This window comes from Petaurus breviceps, unplaced genomic scaffold, assembly GCF_028583685.1.
Source record: "Petaurus breviceps papuanus isolate PSGF00001 unplaced genomic scaffold, PetGlider_PUasm1.0 208, whole genome shotgun sequence".
NCBI lineage: Eukaryota > Metazoa > Chordata > Mammalia > Diprotodontia > Petauridae > Petaurus > Petaurus breviceps.
In genome coordinates, this window is record NW_027185852.1 from 22,245,272 (window position 1) to 22,261,277 (window position 16,006).

The following is a 16,006-nucleotide window of genomic DNA, read 5'->3' on the forward strand; positions in this document are numbered from 1 at the left end:
TCACCTGTGGAAGCGAAGGGGTCCTAGCAACGGGCGACCAATCACTTGTGGAAGTCAAAGGTTCTGCGCAACCGACAGCCAATCATTAACGGCGCTGAGGGCTCCACTGACCTTCCTCAGGCCCGCCTTTCCCCGTCCAGGATCCGGGAGCGTCCGGTCTCTTAAAGCCGCCTGCCCTCCCCTTCCACCTCCTCGGGAAATGACGGGGCCGCCCGAGGGTCTGCCAGAGCTCAGGCCGACCCACCCGAGAAACGGTTCTGGCGCGCTGGCCGGCCACTGCCTCCGGGAGTCTTCGCTCTCCTCGGACTGCGCCTATGCCAACCCCGGAAGCAAGATGGTCGAGCTTCCTGCCGGGCCCTGTAGTTCCGCCCAGGCCGGAGGCTCCGCCTTCCCCCGGCCGCCGAAGGCGGAGCGGACTCCATTGCCCAGCGTGCCCCGGCGGGCGACCTCGGCTGGTAGATCTCGCGAGCCTGGCCGGTCTGGGAAGATCGTTAGGAAGGAGGAGGCGGAGGTCGCAGTTACTGGGAGGTCCCGGAGGGCGGGGCGGCGGAGGCGGAAGCGGCCGCGGTACCGGAAGGAGGCGGGGAGAAGAAGGAGGAGGAGGAGGAGGAGGAGGAGGAAGGAAAACAGCCACTTTCGGAGGAGGTGGAGGCAGCGGCAGCGGAGACAGAAGGGACGAGACAAGATGGCGGCGCTGGGGGCGCCCCGGGCCCGGACCGGGACCCTGCGGCTCCCGGGGCCTCCGCTCTCGCTGCTCCCCCTGCTGCTGGCCGCGGCGCTGGGCCTGCCCCAGGCCGCCGGGGCCGCCTCGGCCGAGGCCTTCGACTCGGTGCTGGGCGACACGGCGTCCTGCCACCGAGCCTGCCAGCTGACCTACCCCCTGCACACCTACCCCAAGGTAAGCCCTGCCCCTGGGCACCCCCTCCCCGCGGGCCCCTCCTCCCCCTCCCCCGCGGGGCCCCCCTCCGCTCCCGCCCCCCCCTCCCCGACCTCTTCCGCTCCCCCCCCCTCCCCTGTGTGCATCCCCATTCTTGCTCCTTGTCCTCCCCTGGGCACATCCCCTCCCCCCTTGTTGTCCTGCATCACCTCCTCCTGGGGTCCCCCCTCCCTCTTTGGCTCCTCCCCTTGTCTTCCCTCCTTCCTCGCCCTGCTCCCCTCACTCCCTAGCGTCTCCCTCTCCCCTTTTTTGTCCCCTTCCCCTTTGTCTTCTCTTTCTCCGTGTCTGCCTCTTTCTTGGCCCCCCAGTGTCCCCCCCTTGTTTGTCTGCTGCCCTCCCCCTTTTCCTTTTGCTCCTCCCACTCCTTTCCCTCTTGCCCGCCCTGGTGGTCTCCTCACCTTGACGCTCGGGGTCCCCCTCCCCCCCGTGTCCTGGTTTAACCTGGAGGTGGGAGGGCGCCCCACCCGGAGCCCCAGAGCCCCCCGCATCTCCCCCGCCCCTGGCACCGGGGCCCCACCTGCCTCTGTGTCTGGGTACCGTGCAATCCGGGTTACCCCAAGGCCCAGCGCCTGACCCCAGACTTCTGCCTGGCTGGCCCCCTGCCCCTGCCCCATCTGGCTGGCCTGTTGCTATACTTTTTTCTCTACTCCCTTCTCTTCCCAGGGCATCTCCTGCTGGGTCAGCATCCTTCCCACAGCCCCACCCTTGCTCCCTGCGCTCATCCTTTGCTTACTCAGAGCTGCCAGGTGGCGATGGCCGGTGTGGGGCCTCTGGAGGGAGTTCTGGTTCGGGTGTTGAGGGTTGTGTTCTGTATCCTGATAATCCGGTCATGCAGTGTGGTTTTCCAGGAGCAGCCCTGTCAGTTAAGAAGGCCAGCACATTGGTGCTGCTTTATTTACAGAAGAAACTGGGGCCCAGGTTAAGAGTTGTCACAAATCAGAATCAATCCCAGGATTCTCAAGGAGTTGTCAGGGATGTGGGGGCTCTGAGATGGAATGATAGGCACAGGAGGAAGATCCGAGAGACTCTGGCCTGCAGCCTGCATCTGAAAACCCTGGGAACTTTTCAGTACTGTCCTTGTGTCCTTAGCACCTAACAGGGCATCCAGCACATGCCGCCCCCTGCCAGGAGAGGTGGTGACAGGCAGGCAAGACAATTCCTGCCCTTGAGGAGCCAGGCTTGGGTCTTGTTTGGGAAGCCAAGTATAAAGTGAGGACAAAGTCAAGGGGAAGAAGAGTAAAGAAGGGGTGAATAGCCTCTCTGCAGAGGTGCAGACCCCCACCCACCATGCTGGGCCCATTGCACAGGAGCCCACCCTTCCTGGAGGCACCATGGCATTCACTGCCCTATTCCCTTCCTTTTACAGAGCCAAGCTTCTGTGGTCTTTGGGCCCGGGGAGGGGTTGAATAAAGCCTTGGTGATTGGTTCAGGGGGCAGCCAGGTGGTACTGGGTGGTAAAGGCTTCCTAGCCGTGCACCCAGGGCAAGTTACTCGATTTCAGTTTTGAAATGGGAATGACAATAGCACCTGCCTCTCTGGCTTGTGAGGATCAAATGATATCAAGCCCTTGATGTAGTTCTGGGCCCATAGCAGGAGATCCGTAAAGGCTTATTCTCTTTCTTCCCTCCATAACCAGTCAGGGACAGAATAGGGAGGAGGATTCTGGACATCTGGCATCGTAGGGCAATGCACCCTCCCTCACAAGCTCTCCCAGACCCCGAAGGCGGCCGGACAGACTCCTCCCTGACACACACAGGCCCCTCTGAGCTGTTGCCGAGGCCCAGCACTTTCACCTCTGCAGCATCTCTCCCACACTCCTCCTTTCTCTCCTTTCCCCAACTCTGGACTACTGCACCAGCTGCTGGGGAGTCTGCTGGCCTTAAGTCTTTGCCCACTCCAATCCCTCCTCCCTTCAGCCACTAAAGACACTATCCCAAAGCACAGGACTGATGCATCCTCTGTTTAGCCTCCAGAGCCCTTCACAGCCTCACTCCCTCCTGCCTTCCATTCTGCTAACACCTCGCTTCTCTGCATCCTGGTGGCTCTGCCAGTGTCTCAGTCCAGGCTTTTTCTCAGGCTGTCCCCCGTGCCTGGAGCCTTCCTGCTCCCTATGCGCTGTAGTGCCTTCCTCCGTTAGTTATTTTCTGCTTAGTGAGCGCGGGGCTCATTTGTGCATTGGTCCCCACTCGAGTATAAGCTCCTTCAGGACTGGCACTGTCTTGCCTTTTTTTTGGTATCCCCAGCACTTAGCAATGCTTGGCAGGTGCTTACATATTTATTGATTAACTAAATAGGCCTGGCCATCAAAACCTCTGATAAGAAAGGGAATTGTCAGTCAACAAGCATTGATTAAGGGCCTACTCTGTGCCAAGCAGGGGCAACTCGGCGTCACGGTGGACACAATGCCAGGCCTGAAGTCAGGAAGACGCCTCCTTCTGAGTCTTGCTTGCCTTAGTTCCTATCAGTAAAATGAGCTAGAGAAGGAAATGGCAAACCACTTCAGTGTCTCTGCCAAGAAAACCCCAAATGGGGTCATGCCTGAAAGGGCTGAGCAACAATGTCTATGCTAAGCAGACCTCAAAAGGCAGCATGAGGGCATGGTTACAGAGCTGACACGCATACACTGCCTGTCTTTGGGACCCGCGTTGGGTAAAAGGGTCCCTGTGCTGCTCATCCAGAGCTCCCTGGGAGCTGCCAACCTGCTCCTGCCCTCAGATAGCTTGTGGGCCAGTGCCAATGCCATTCCCTGAAGCATGTCTTTAGAGACTCAATGCACAAACAAATGGCTTCTGGGATTGAGTGAGAGCTGGGCATCTGATTGGGTTTAGAGTAGAGAGGAAGTGACCGCCTCAAAGCTGCACAGCCATTGTAGCCAGAATGGGATTCAACCCAGGTCTTCTCATGCCAGATCCTTGGGGGGTTTAACTATTCTACGGTTCCTTCCTAATTTCAACAATTCAAACATGGAAAAAAGGCTAAGTACTTTTAATTTTTGGTTGAAAGCATGTAGGGTATTTTTGCCTTCTTCTATTCCATTTAACAGACATTTATTAAGCACTTATATATATATATATGCCCATAAAGAGTCATTGCCCTCAAGGAGCTTGCATTCTGATTGAGGAGGTGATGCAGTTTAAGGGTTCAGGGACCCTTCAAAGACTGGAGTACAGGAGAGGGTCTTCTGAAATGAATTCACAGACTCAAATGTTCTTTAAGTCAGGGTGCAGAGGTTTATTGTGACGCTAATGTGGTGGGCAGAGCTTTTTAAGGAACCGTTCCACATAACTGGAATGATGCTGAAGTTTATATAGGAAAAGCAGTAGATTATCTGGTAGATAATGCTGATTAGGTGATATCTTACAACCTTGGTCACAGGTGTCATTCACTGCTGAAAACCAAGGGAAGGGGTTTCTACAGGGTGTATTTTTGGTCTGTTATTTCTGTAGCAAGGTAGCTTTGAGAGTTGATGTCTATAGTTTGACCTCTGGATTGAACATGATACTTTGGAAATCAATACATGATAATTCTGTGGTTACAAGATATAGTCCTATTTTTACAAGAGAATTCCTTCAGAAATCATCTTGTTCTTGTGATAGGGAAAGGTAGTTTGTCTTACAGGGGCCCACTCGAGTTATTACTAGGCAGAGTGTTCTGGAGCTGGGGAGAAAACTGTCAGGAATAGTGTTTTGAAGTTAGGGAGAAATCTTGGAATTGGGGTCCAAGCACCCCATCATTGGGAAGCAAAAGAGCTGGGGGAGTTAATGGCAAATGCCTCAGCTGACCCTGGAAGGGACGCTAAGGGTTCTGGAGATAGAAGTAAGGGGATGAGTGTACAAAGACATTGAGGCCTTCAAGGGGGCTGGGTTGTGGGGATATGCAGAGCATATAAGGGGCATTTGTGTGCAACGAGTCTAGAAACTGGCACCGTAGGCCAGTGTGCTGGAACCTCCCAGCGGAGGCTTTGAATGTTAAGCAGAGTTTGATGTGAGAGGCATTTGGAAGCCACCAAAGATTCTCAGATGTGGGGGTGGGGGGAGGGTTGACATAGTTAGCCAAGTGCTTTGGGCAGCTGGGTAGAGAGGGTGAACTGGAGAACAGATAGACTGAAGGATGAGACTAGGCTTTTTTGAATTTTTTCCTTTTAACTTTCCTCGTGTATAGTTACATAACCTGTCTGGATCAAATATAGATGGCAAGAATAATACACAGGGTTGGTACCCATTGGGTAGGTTTTATAGAGCAAGTTTTCTGATATTCAACCTGGTGTTCTTGGCCTTCTTCAAAATGACTTTCAGCCTGCTTCTCCAGCTTTCTCTCATATTATTTCCCCTAATGTTTTTTTTATCAGACCTGACTTATTATCTATTTCCCAAATTCACTTGGTCTCTCATGACTGGAATTCACTCCTTCCTTACCTCTAGCTCTCAAAATTATTGTCCTTCAAGACTTAGTCTTGTGTACCTTCCTGATTCCTCCCCATCCTACATTGTTAATGCTGTTCTCCCTTACTTAAAAGTACCACGTGCTTGTTTATCTCTGTACATATAGTCTACTCCCCCCACCCCCATCTCTCTGTACATACATACATTTATTTTCTCTTCTGCCATCCTTCCCACCCTGTAGACTTTTTAAAAAAAGCCCGAACTATTTCCCACATTTTTGTCTTTGTATGCCTAAAGCCTAGCACCAAGCATCGTATATTGTAGGCATTTAATAATCATTTGTTGAATTGAAATCAGTTTGGCATTTTCACATTAGCACTGTTGAACACCAAAAGAGTGAAGAGCGTGTGGCAGGGTTTACGGGCACATGCAGCATCTGACTGTGAGTACAGAAGTTCTTGCCTTGCAGGGTGAAGGCTCACTCCTTTAGCACAAGAATCCTGTTCCGTTTGAAGCAGCGGTTTTTGCCCTTAGACTGTGCTGGACAGATCAAAGGAGGCATCTATGAACTTCTGCTGGTCATTCTAGGTACAGTTAAATGGTATCTAGAAGGTGATAGAACTTATAAAATAGGGCAAGACATTGGATTTTAGAATCAGGAATGACCTTCGAAATGGTCTGTCCCCTCCCACCTGTGCACTAGTTTATTGGGTTGGCCTGTTACCAAAAGAAAATCCATTTTGAAAGATTCTCTAAAGCTCGTCTGCCTTTGAAGATGCAGTACGCAATGTTCCCAAAACAGTGCAGGCAGGCAAGCCGCCTCACAGGAGGCAAGCTACAGTGCTGACAGCACTGCTACAGAGGGAAGGTCATTTCCATGCCACGTGCCTCCTGCAGGGGGGAGCCCTACTGTGTGCCACGTCCCCTCAATTGAAGGCATTAGAATTAAGGCCTTTAGAGCCGTGCCCTGGGGATCGCAGCCTTCTCTTTACTGGCTGTTGCTCTTCCATGAAGTCACCAGTCCTTCTGCCCAGAAGAAATGCCTAAAACTTTGCTGTCTTAGGTAACTAACTGGTGTGTGCACATCCATCTCCTTCCTTACTGGGGGCCTGCTGCCACTTTGCACACAGTGGAGCAAACAGGGAGTGGGGGAGCTTTGGTTTTTGCGTGAGTTTGTTACCAATATTGTATGTGCCTTATTGTCAGAATCCCTTCAGACCTTGAAGTCAATCCCCTCAGATCCACTTTCTACCTTGAAGAGGGAACCTCGGAGTTAGAACAATTAGGCGATTTGCATGGTCCAGGATGTGAAAATAAGGTTATCTAGCAGTCTTCAAGGGATCTTCCTCTTCCCTCAAATTCCTATCTGCAGGTGTCTGATAACTGAAATACTTTGATTAATGTGAACTTTTTTTAACCAAGTGTTAGTTCAAATATATGCTTTGTGTTTCCCACCCGAAATCTAACTTGTGTGAAACTTAGGTATTGGCCTGTAATTTTGGTGTTACTTTTTATACCCACACACAGGCATTCTTTCCAAGGAGACCCCACATTAGGACTGTGGCCTGTATTTAGACTCATGTGAAATCTGAATCTTTCCTTGTATGTTGTCCATTGTTAGAGGTTCTGCTTTTTCCGGGCTTTAGTGACACCATGTACCACATGGGAAAGGATGCTGATGAGTTCTTCAGCACAGCTTGGTGTGCCCAGCATCATCAGTACTAGTTTTGAGGGCAGAAGGCCACCTCCTGTTGGCCTAAGACTTTTCCTTGTTCCTTGGAATGCCCCCTTTAAATAGCAGTATTACCAGATATACGAACCATAGAAGATGGAAAGGAAAAGGAATGATTTATTTGTTTAACCATCATCAGCTTCAGAAGTGAGCCAGAAAGGCCTCTGCAGGCAGTGTGGGCATCATGGTGCTGCCCCCAAGTCATCGTTTTTTTCTTTCAGTAAAATACCTTCCAGTAAAGACTTCATAGCAGATGCTACTAACTTTGCTTTCTTTTTAGCCTTCTTTTCCGGGGATAATGTTGGCCTTTTGGTAATCTCCTCTGGTCTTCTAACTCCATAGGAAGAGGAGTTGTATGCCTGCCAGAGAGGCTGCAGGCTGTTTTCAATTTGTCAGTTTGTGGATGATGGAATTGACTTAAATCGGACCAAATTGGAGTGTGAATCTGGTAAGATGATATGCTAATGACATTTTATATCTTTTTTTCTTTGTTATATTTGTTTATTTAAAGAATCCCTAGCATCTTCTATTAAATAGTCTTATGTATACTTTGCAGTTGTCACAGAGTTTCTGTAGCTGCTGCTTATAACTGCCAGATTGCTGGGGTTTCTGTAATTCCATCTCATTTCTGGGACAATGTTGGCTTTGTACTGTAGTTTGGATGCCTTTATTTTTACCAACCATTTGGCTTAACCAAATGAAGCGGCAATTACTGCACTCCTAATTCATCACCACATCTTCTTAGATGGTATAATTTTCCTCTCTAAGATTTTTCAGGCATAGGTTGGTTGGCACTGACTGGTGAGTTTTGCTGAATCAGGCCATTGACTAAATATTAAATAGTGTATTCTTTGTGGGTCATTCCAGGAAGTAGAGAAATTGAGTTCTTTCATCAGTTAAATCACTAATCTTAGAGTTTGCTGAAAAAAATATAACAAGGCATAATGTAATCAGAGACAGTGTCAGTGAATTAACTTTTTTAAGGTGATATTGTAACCTTGGTCTGTTCACATCATCCTCCGTGCCCCAAAATTGTGTCAGGAAAAAGAATCTTGTTTAATGACAAAATAAAAGGATTCTGTCTGTTATACATACATCTTCCAGTAGACTTCATTTTCGCTTTTCTATTTTTGGAGGGGGGAGGCAGGGTAATTGGGGTTAAGTGACTTGCCCAGGGTCACACAGCTAGTGTTAAGTGTCTGAGGTCAGATTTGAACTCAGGTCTTCCTGACTCCAGGGCCTTTGCTCTATTCACTGTGCCACCTAGCCGCCCATTCAGTTTTATTCTGAGTATACTTCTTATCACCAGCTTAGAAAAATTATGATCTATAAACCTTTAAAAATGTGCCCTAATTTTCTCAGTTGAATGTCTAACTTAATTGTTTTATTTTGAATTTTTTATAAATCCCTTTTTTTGGTTCTCTTTGTAAATTCTGCATTTCTACAGTAAATGGTGTGTTAACAATGTCCCAGTCCAGGGCCGGATCCTGGTGAGGAACACTGATGTGTTTTTTGTGGGGCCTTAAAAAAGGCCCAGGCTGATAGAGACAAAAGCTGGGGCTGAGTCCTGAGTTGGCTACAGACTAGCCAAATGAATGACCTTGGCCAGGTCATTGCAAAACTATTTTTAAAGCTCATAAAGCATCTTGTTCATAAAAACCTTGCACTGGTTATTGCAAATGTTATAGACCCCATTTTGCAGTGAAAAAACCCAGGTCCAATTAGTGTCAGGGTCGTGGTTCAGATCTGAAGGTTGTCTCTCCTGACCCGGTCCACGACTCTTCTCTACTAAAACAGCACTCACTCCACTTAACTTGTATATTTGTTCTGACCGAAGAAAGCACTGTGTAAGTTATGAAGGGCTGCTGACACATGAGCTGGGGAGCAGTTCTGTAGTATAAATACCTTTTTTCTGTGATTATTATTATCATCAGCTTGCATCAGCATAGCATTGGAGAGTTTTCAAAGCACTTCGATGTGCATTCTGATTGATCAGCTCCAGACCCCAGTGAGCTGCATAGAGCTGCTGCTGTTGCTGCCTGTTAGGGGAGCAGCTGAGGCTTTAGAGAAGAAGCTTCCTCCAGCCTCACTGATAGACTTGTTCTCTTCCTGCTGGTCCATGGAAACCACTTAATCAGTGCTTGTTGATTGAAATGTGGGGCTTAACAAAAATAACCCAGTGGCCCTGCCCAAGGCTGGACCACATTCTGATGTGGTGCGCTGCAGATGGAGCCCTACACACTTCCCTAAAGCCCAGCTCTCGCTCTCTCTCTCTCAGCTTGCACAGAGGCATACTCCCAGCCTGGTGAACAGTACGCTTGCCATCTGGGCTGCCAGAGTCAGCTGCCATTCGCCGAGTTGAGACAAGAACATGTAAGCACGTGGCCTTCCCTCCCTCCCTTTCTGACAGCAGTGTTTTTGAGGGGTGCTAGCCCTACTTAGTCCCACTAAGTAATATTCAGGTATGAGCAAATGGGAAGGGGGGTGCATTTGTCAGATAGCAGAGTCTCAGGCTTGAAAAAGATCCCAGCAGGCCGGAACAATGGCCAACTTTGCTATGTTGGCACTTACTAGGGGTAGATAGAAAGATCGATTCTGAGATGGGGAAGAGGCCTGGGGATTGTAGTGCACTTCAAGACTAAGTAGCAGAACTACTCAACAAATAATCATTTGATCTTACGCTAATAGAAAAAGTCACAATTACAAAATGAAGATAAATGATTAAATGTTTTGAGATAAATTTAATATCTAAATATTAATAGAAATGTCCCAAATTAGGCAGTATAAAGGCCCACCATCCCATGCCACATCTAGGAAATTATGCCTAGTTCTTAGCATCCCATCTTAGGGAGAATATGGATGGGCGTACGTTCAGAGCAAGGGGAGCAGACCAAGTATGAGTCTTGAAACCAGGTCTGAAGCAACATTTAGTCTGGCAACGAAGCCGCTCACTGCACCCCAGTGAGGTAGGCACGGCAGGTGTAGGATTCCCTGGAAAGTTGTTTGTCTTGCCTGCTAGGTTCTTAACAGTTTAGGTCAAGGAGGGATGATCTAGAATTAAAGATTACTCAGATGGAATTTAGCTCTAGACTCTCCTCAGTGTAGATAGCAGGAATGCCCTTGGTGAACCATAAAGTATATATAGAAATGAAATTATGTCTCATTTTTGTTGTTGCCCACCATCGCCTGTCCATGTTTTGTGTTCTGTTTGGGGGAAGGGGGGAGACAATGACTGAGAAGCTATGGGAAAAAATAGAGGAAATTAAGCCTATGTCCATACTGAAGAATTGCATATACAGTTAATTTTTATAAAAAACAACTGTCTCCCTCCAGTTGAGTGCTGCTCTGATGCCTCACTGTGATGTGGCGTTGACCCTCTATCCCAATGGAAAACAAGCTCTGCTGATATTTCAGGGAGGGCTTCAGCCACCAGATTGGCTGCGAGTGAGTCACAGAAAGTCACATAACAAAGACTCGAACACTTCAACAATGGTTTTGATGTTTTTGTGTCTATGTATATATTTGAAAAATAGCCGGTGTTTCAGAATTGGTGTCTCCTTACAGCTCATGTCTCTGATGCCCAGAATGCATCTGCTTTTCCCTTTGACGCTAGTGAGATCATTCTGGAGTGACGTGATGGACTCAGCACAGAGCTTCATAACCTCTTCATGGACTTTCTATCTTCAGGCCGATGATGGGAAGATTGTCATCTTCCAGGTGAGAGCGTGACTCTGGACTGCAGTAGCCGGCACTTGTTTAAGAACTGTAAGAGCTGAGTGCTAGAGAGGAACTTGGAAGTTAGTGGATTCCCTGGAGTAAATCCTCTGCACCCCTTTCCCTGCAATTCTGCTTGAAATGATCTCAAAGCTACTTCCTATTGAATAGCTCCAAGTAGTTTTCAGCATCTGCCTGTAAACACCTTGGTAGGGATTTTGATCAAATAAAATCAGCTGCTTCAGTTTGAGGTTCTGTCAGTACAAGCATTTTAATTCTTACCTCGACTAATGATAATGGGCCCTGGAGCGGAGAAGCCCACCCTAAGGCACGCAATGATTTGATCTGATCTGAACTTGGATAAGAAATTCATAGAGAGGGCTTGACTTTGCATTTTATTATTTCAGGCAGCCTTGTAGACAAGTAACCTCCATGACCAACCCACTGATTTTTCAGTGTGTCTGAGAAATAACGGGATAAATGAAGTGACCATTCTGTCATTATGAGGGACTGGCTGTAAGATTAAGATGGGTATTTTGTTCCAGTCTAGGCTTTGTTGTTTCTTCTGTTCTTTTCATTTGCAAACTCTGGATTAGTGATAGAACATATTCTTACAATTTCAGTAAAAGGTCTGAAAGCCACGGCTACAGTTAATTTTGTGTAGATGTTGCTGCCACCTGTTTGAGCAGGATCTTACCGGCCCAGGTCTGTGTTGATTATGGTGTAGATTGGCAGACCCAGCTGCTAGTAAAGAGCTGCCACAGTACAGAAAAGACTTTGGGGGTTGTCTAGTCGCTGTGGTTTTACAGATGAAACAAAGCCAAGATCCCCTTGGTCATAAGGAGTAGAGGCAGAATTGGAATTCAGGTCTGTCCACTGGCTCCGTGCCTGCGCCCTTCCCACTGTGCCGAGGGAAGGCAAGAGCGCCAGGAAGCAGCAGGCCTGCTCACCATTCACTCAGCTGTGATAGCCGGCCGGTGTGGCTGTCCCTGTGATGCTCTGGCCGGGTGAAATTGCATGTGGTTCACCATGATTTACCCCAGACTAGTGGTAGTGCCGTTGTGATCTCTTTGGGAGGCAGCTGGATGGAGGCTTCAGTGAAGGGTCAGGGTTATGGCTGGTGTGTTTCCATTTCTGAGTCATCTCCAGTGCCATTGTGCCCGTGTGACAGTTTGTGGAGACAGCAAGTGTTAACTTGTTCCTGAATGGGCTTTGGTCAACAGGCTGCTTACTGTCCCTTTGATTCTCTTTCAGTCCAAACCAGAAATTCAGTATCCCGCCCAGGTGGATCGGGATCATTCTCCACATGGGAAAAACGCACCTTTAAAGAAAATGGCCTGTAAGTTTGATTTCAAGATTGGCATAAAAACATTGACAGTAGATTATCTGCCTTAATGGAGGGATAAGGCCCAGATCTTGCATTTGTGTCTAAGCTGGGCTTTACCGTGTTTCCCCAATAATAAGACCTATCCCGAAAATAAGCCCTCCCCTTACTGTGTAAGATTCCTCTAAAATAAGCCCTCCCCCGAAAATAAGCCCTATTGAGATTGCTACTGTAGTGAAGATGATCCCCTGCGCTACACGCTACATTACGGTACCCCCTGTATGCACCCTCCCTCCCCCCCCCCCCCAGTGAAACCCACGCCGCGCTCCAAGCTACATCCAATCAGAGCTGCAGCAGTGAGTGCATCATCCTGTTCTTAATTGAATTCATTATTGAATAAAGGTACATTTTTTTGTTCACATTTACCTGTTTATTAAAATTGCTATCAATGTTCATTAAAATAAGCCCTCCTCTGAAAATAAGCCCTCTGGTGTTTTTCTGTCCAAAAAAATTTAATAAGACAGTGTCTTATTATCGGGGAAACACGGTACAACTCCCCAGCAAAGCCTGAAGGTAAAGCCGTGACTCACAACACTAGAGCAAAGCTCCCACAGCTGCCTCCTTCCCTGCTAGGTGCTGAGAAATCAGTCTGACTTGCCAAAGTTCACTTTTATCCACATTTGCCGGTTCTTAGCTTCTCTAGAGCAAAAAGAAAATTTCTTAACTTCACATTTTCCCCTGGAATAGGGGAACTGGGTGGGGGCAGGAGGCAGGGGGTACCTTCTTCCTCGGGTTCTAGTGGGCTGCAGGGAGCCAGAATCCCATCCCCAGCAGACGAGGCAGCAGGCCAGGGGGCTTCTGCTGCATGGGGTTTCTCATTTGCTGGAAAGATGTTGGTTCTTCATGAGGCCTTCATGTCCCATTTGCTCATGCATACACACTGGGGGCTTTTGGGAAGAAGCTCCTGCAGGTGCCTCTCCGAAGGGACTGCCAAGGTCCTTTGCCCCAACCTTTCATTTTCCAGGTGAGGAAAGTGAGGCACAGAGAGGGGAGGGGACTTGCCTAGGGTCACACAGCAAATCAGTGACAATAGGGATCCAAATCCGGATCCTCAGGCTTGTGAACATTGGCCAGTGATGGAGTCTTACATGACTTACGCCTTGGTGTTTCAGCAGATCCACAGCCAGCAGGCTCCCAAGCCCCCAGAGGCTATTTTGAAGATGGAGAAAGTGACAGCTTTTTTAAATGCCTCTCTCTGTATGTATTTCTAATTTATTTATCTTTCTAGAAACATTCTCTGCTTTGGGTCTCAGGGATATTCATTTTTAAGCTGTTTTAACAGTCAAGCCATTTCCCCCTATGTTTCTCAGTATTTCCCCTTATTTTTAGGGTTGTTTTGGTTTCTTTAAAAGCTAATATACTAAAGAGGCCAAGAAGATAATGTTTCCGCATTACCAGAGGGTGTGTCATTTGAAAGGATTCCCCAGAGGATTCCTTTTCAGCAGTGATGCTTGCCACTCTTAAGACACATTTCATCAGTTACACCTGCATGCTTCGGCCTCCTCACTTTTTTCCGGCAGTAGTGCTACTGCAGAAGTGCAGCATCACATACATTTCTTTACTGTGTGAAATGATTTGTTTCCTTGGAAACAACAGAAGGCCCAGCCCACTAAGCAGTCCCCACCACGTGCCCCTTTCCCTTCCTTCTCAGGCTCAGACAGACGGTGGCCTTGTGTCTCCTGAGCTTCAGTCAGCAGTCAGTGACTAAGCCTAGCCCCTGGGTGGGCCCTGAAGATCTGGGTGCCCAGAGCGAGCTAGCCCCCACTCAACACGCACTTACCTTCTGATGGTGGCACAGGGCCTCCTTCCTGAGCCTCCCAGACATCAGACGTGTCACCGTGGCCAGGACAGGAGCCTGACATAGCCCTGGTCTCAGCCCCACCTCCCACACTCTGAGGCTGCAGCACCTGTTGGGCCAACTACACAGCCAGGCTGGGTCTGCTCTTGGCTAGGAAGAGTCCCTCTGCTGCTGCACTTCTCATGTGCCTCCTCTGCTGTTTGTCAGGAATTCCGGCTGGATCGTCACCATCACCCTCGTGCTCTCAGTGCTGGTGTTACTCTGGATCTGCTGTGCCACCGTTGCCACAGCGATGGAGCAGTATGTCCCACCAGAGGTGAGCAGGACATGCATGGAATGGGGCTTATCGCCCAATGCCCAGGGCTGTCTGCCTGCAGAAAAAGTGTGCTCCCCACCCACCCCCTCTGGGCCTCTTAGGGCCACTGATGAGCTGCTCGGAGGGGATGCCCAGAAGCACGGGCTGCCTCAGACATCTGGCCGATGGGTAATCCAGAAGCCTCTGTCTAGGTTCCCGCAGATGGGTGATTTTTGTCCCTCTTAGGGGACTGTGGGGCATGGTTGTGGGCGAGGGGAGACCAAGGGGGATAGTGGCAAACTGTGAAGTTGTAGTCCTAGGCAGGTGGCAGAGGGTCCTTGATAGCTTCACACACAGCTGAGGGCACGGCTGGTTCGCCAGGCTGTGTTCAGGGGGCGGGCAGGCAGTGCAATTTGGCTGGAGTGTATAGCACAAGAGAAAGAATGAGAGGAGGACAGCCTGCATGTGCAAAGGCCTGGAGGTGGAAGATGAATCATCACATTTAGGAACAGCAGCCAGGCTGAGAAGCCAGAACTTGGGAAGGGCAGCAACATGTAGTCAGCCTGGAATGGGAGGTAGACCAGGGCCAGGCTAGCAAGGGCTGTAAGTGCCCAGGGGCTTGTGTTTGTTCCTAGTGGCACTTCTTGGTAAGATTAGTGTTCAGTCATGCTTTAGAAATGGCCCTTGAGCAGCTGTGCAGAAAACGACAGATTGGAGAGAGAAGGGTCTGGACAGTTAGGAAGGTCCAGGCTGGGGCAAAAGAGAGAAGGAGCTGGATGGAAGAGGCCGAGGGGCTAGACTTTGGGAAAACTCAGTAGCCAGTTGTGTGGGGCATCACACAAATTAAAGTCCAGGATGTCTACAGTGTGGGAACTGGCAAGGGCAGGCCGGACTGTCCTAGAGAAGGGCTTCTCCTAACCTCGACGGTGAGCCAGATCCCAGCTATCACCTCTGCAGAAGGCTGCCCCTGGCTCATCTCTTCAGGCAGTGCAGCCTCGATGGGTAGTTCTTGCTTTGTTTGCTACAAAAATGTAATACTGAAAACATATTTTAGTTTCTGGGCCCAGAGCCATGTATTTAAATGCTGTTGTTCCATGAAATGCTTTCTTTCTGTTTAATTTTTGTGCCAGGAGTCTGAGATAGCCCTGGTCTCTCCACAGGGTCTGGGTGTCTCGTACAGGCAGCCCTGGAGCTTTACAAACGCTGTCTGGTTGGGTTATAGAGAATGGAGGCCCCTTTCTCCCCTACCCCCCCCCCAGCAGGAGATTATAGTTCTCTATCTGTGTAAGACCCAGCGTGTGGACACCGAGTGCAGATGATGAGTGCGGCTTCGGGGGAGTGTAATGTAATATCAAGCAAAGGCAACTTCCCAGGTTCAAAATACCAGCATAGGTGCTCTCTATTTTATTCAGTGACAAACCAAGAACAGAGAAGATCAAAACATGACATCATTCAAAATACAGCATTTACTAAGTGTGATTAAATAATCTCCAAGTACTACCCCACCCCAGGATCTTCCAATCATTCAATCAATTACAAAGTCCCAGTTCTAAATACTACTCCACCCCTAGGCTATACCTTCATTTGGTCCACCACAAAACCCCTCTTCTCAAATGGAGATTATTTTCCAAACATAGGTAAAGTACCTTCATTTGTCAATCACAGAGCACAATAAGGTCAAAAGTTCCCCACCTCCTGGATCACAATTGAATCTACCCCAGAGTTACATCAAGTTTAAACACAGCACTTAATACCCAAATGGAG

At 48.8% G+C, this 16,006-nt stretch overlaps 2 protein-coding genes across 4 annotated transcripts in view; one reads left to right on the forward strand and one right to left on the reverse strand.

Moving 5' to 3' along the window:
• Window positions 1–243, reverse strand: part of TCEANC2 (transcription elongation factor A N-terminal and central domain containing 2) — a 31,538-nt gene extending 31,295 nt beyond the window's left edge. The window contains exon 1 of one of the 2 annotated variants that reach the window (XM_069093528.1): window positions 112–243. The gene's annotated coding sequence lies outside the window, so the exon portion shown is untranslated. Of the gene's footprint in view, window positions 1–4 lie in introns of both variants that reach the window. The other variant, XM_069093527.1, reaches the window with a different exon arrangement.
• The window catches only part of LOC138165325 (transmembrane protein 59-like), a 24,007-nt gene continuing 8,200 nt past the window's right edge, over window positions 200–16,006 (forward strand). Inside the window, exons 1-7 of one of the 2 annotated variants that reach the window (XM_069093525.1) lie at window positions 200–898; window positions 7,394–7,499; window positions 9,330–9,424; window positions 10,616–10,768; window positions 12,020–12,104; window positions 13,262–13,346; window positions 14,155–14,263. In XM_069093525.1, coding sequence (XP_068949626.1) covers window positions 200–898; window positions 7,394–7,499; window positions 9,330–9,424; window positions 10,616–10,768; window positions 12,020–12,104; window positions 13,262–13,346; window positions 14,155–14,263 — 1,332 coding nt within the window. The remainder of the gene's footprint in view (window positions 899–7,393; window positions 7,500–9,329; window positions 9,425–10,615; window positions 10,769–12,019; window positions 12,105–13,261; window positions 13,347–14,154; window positions 14,264–16,006) is intronic. The other variant, XM_069093526.1, reaches the window with a different exon arrangement.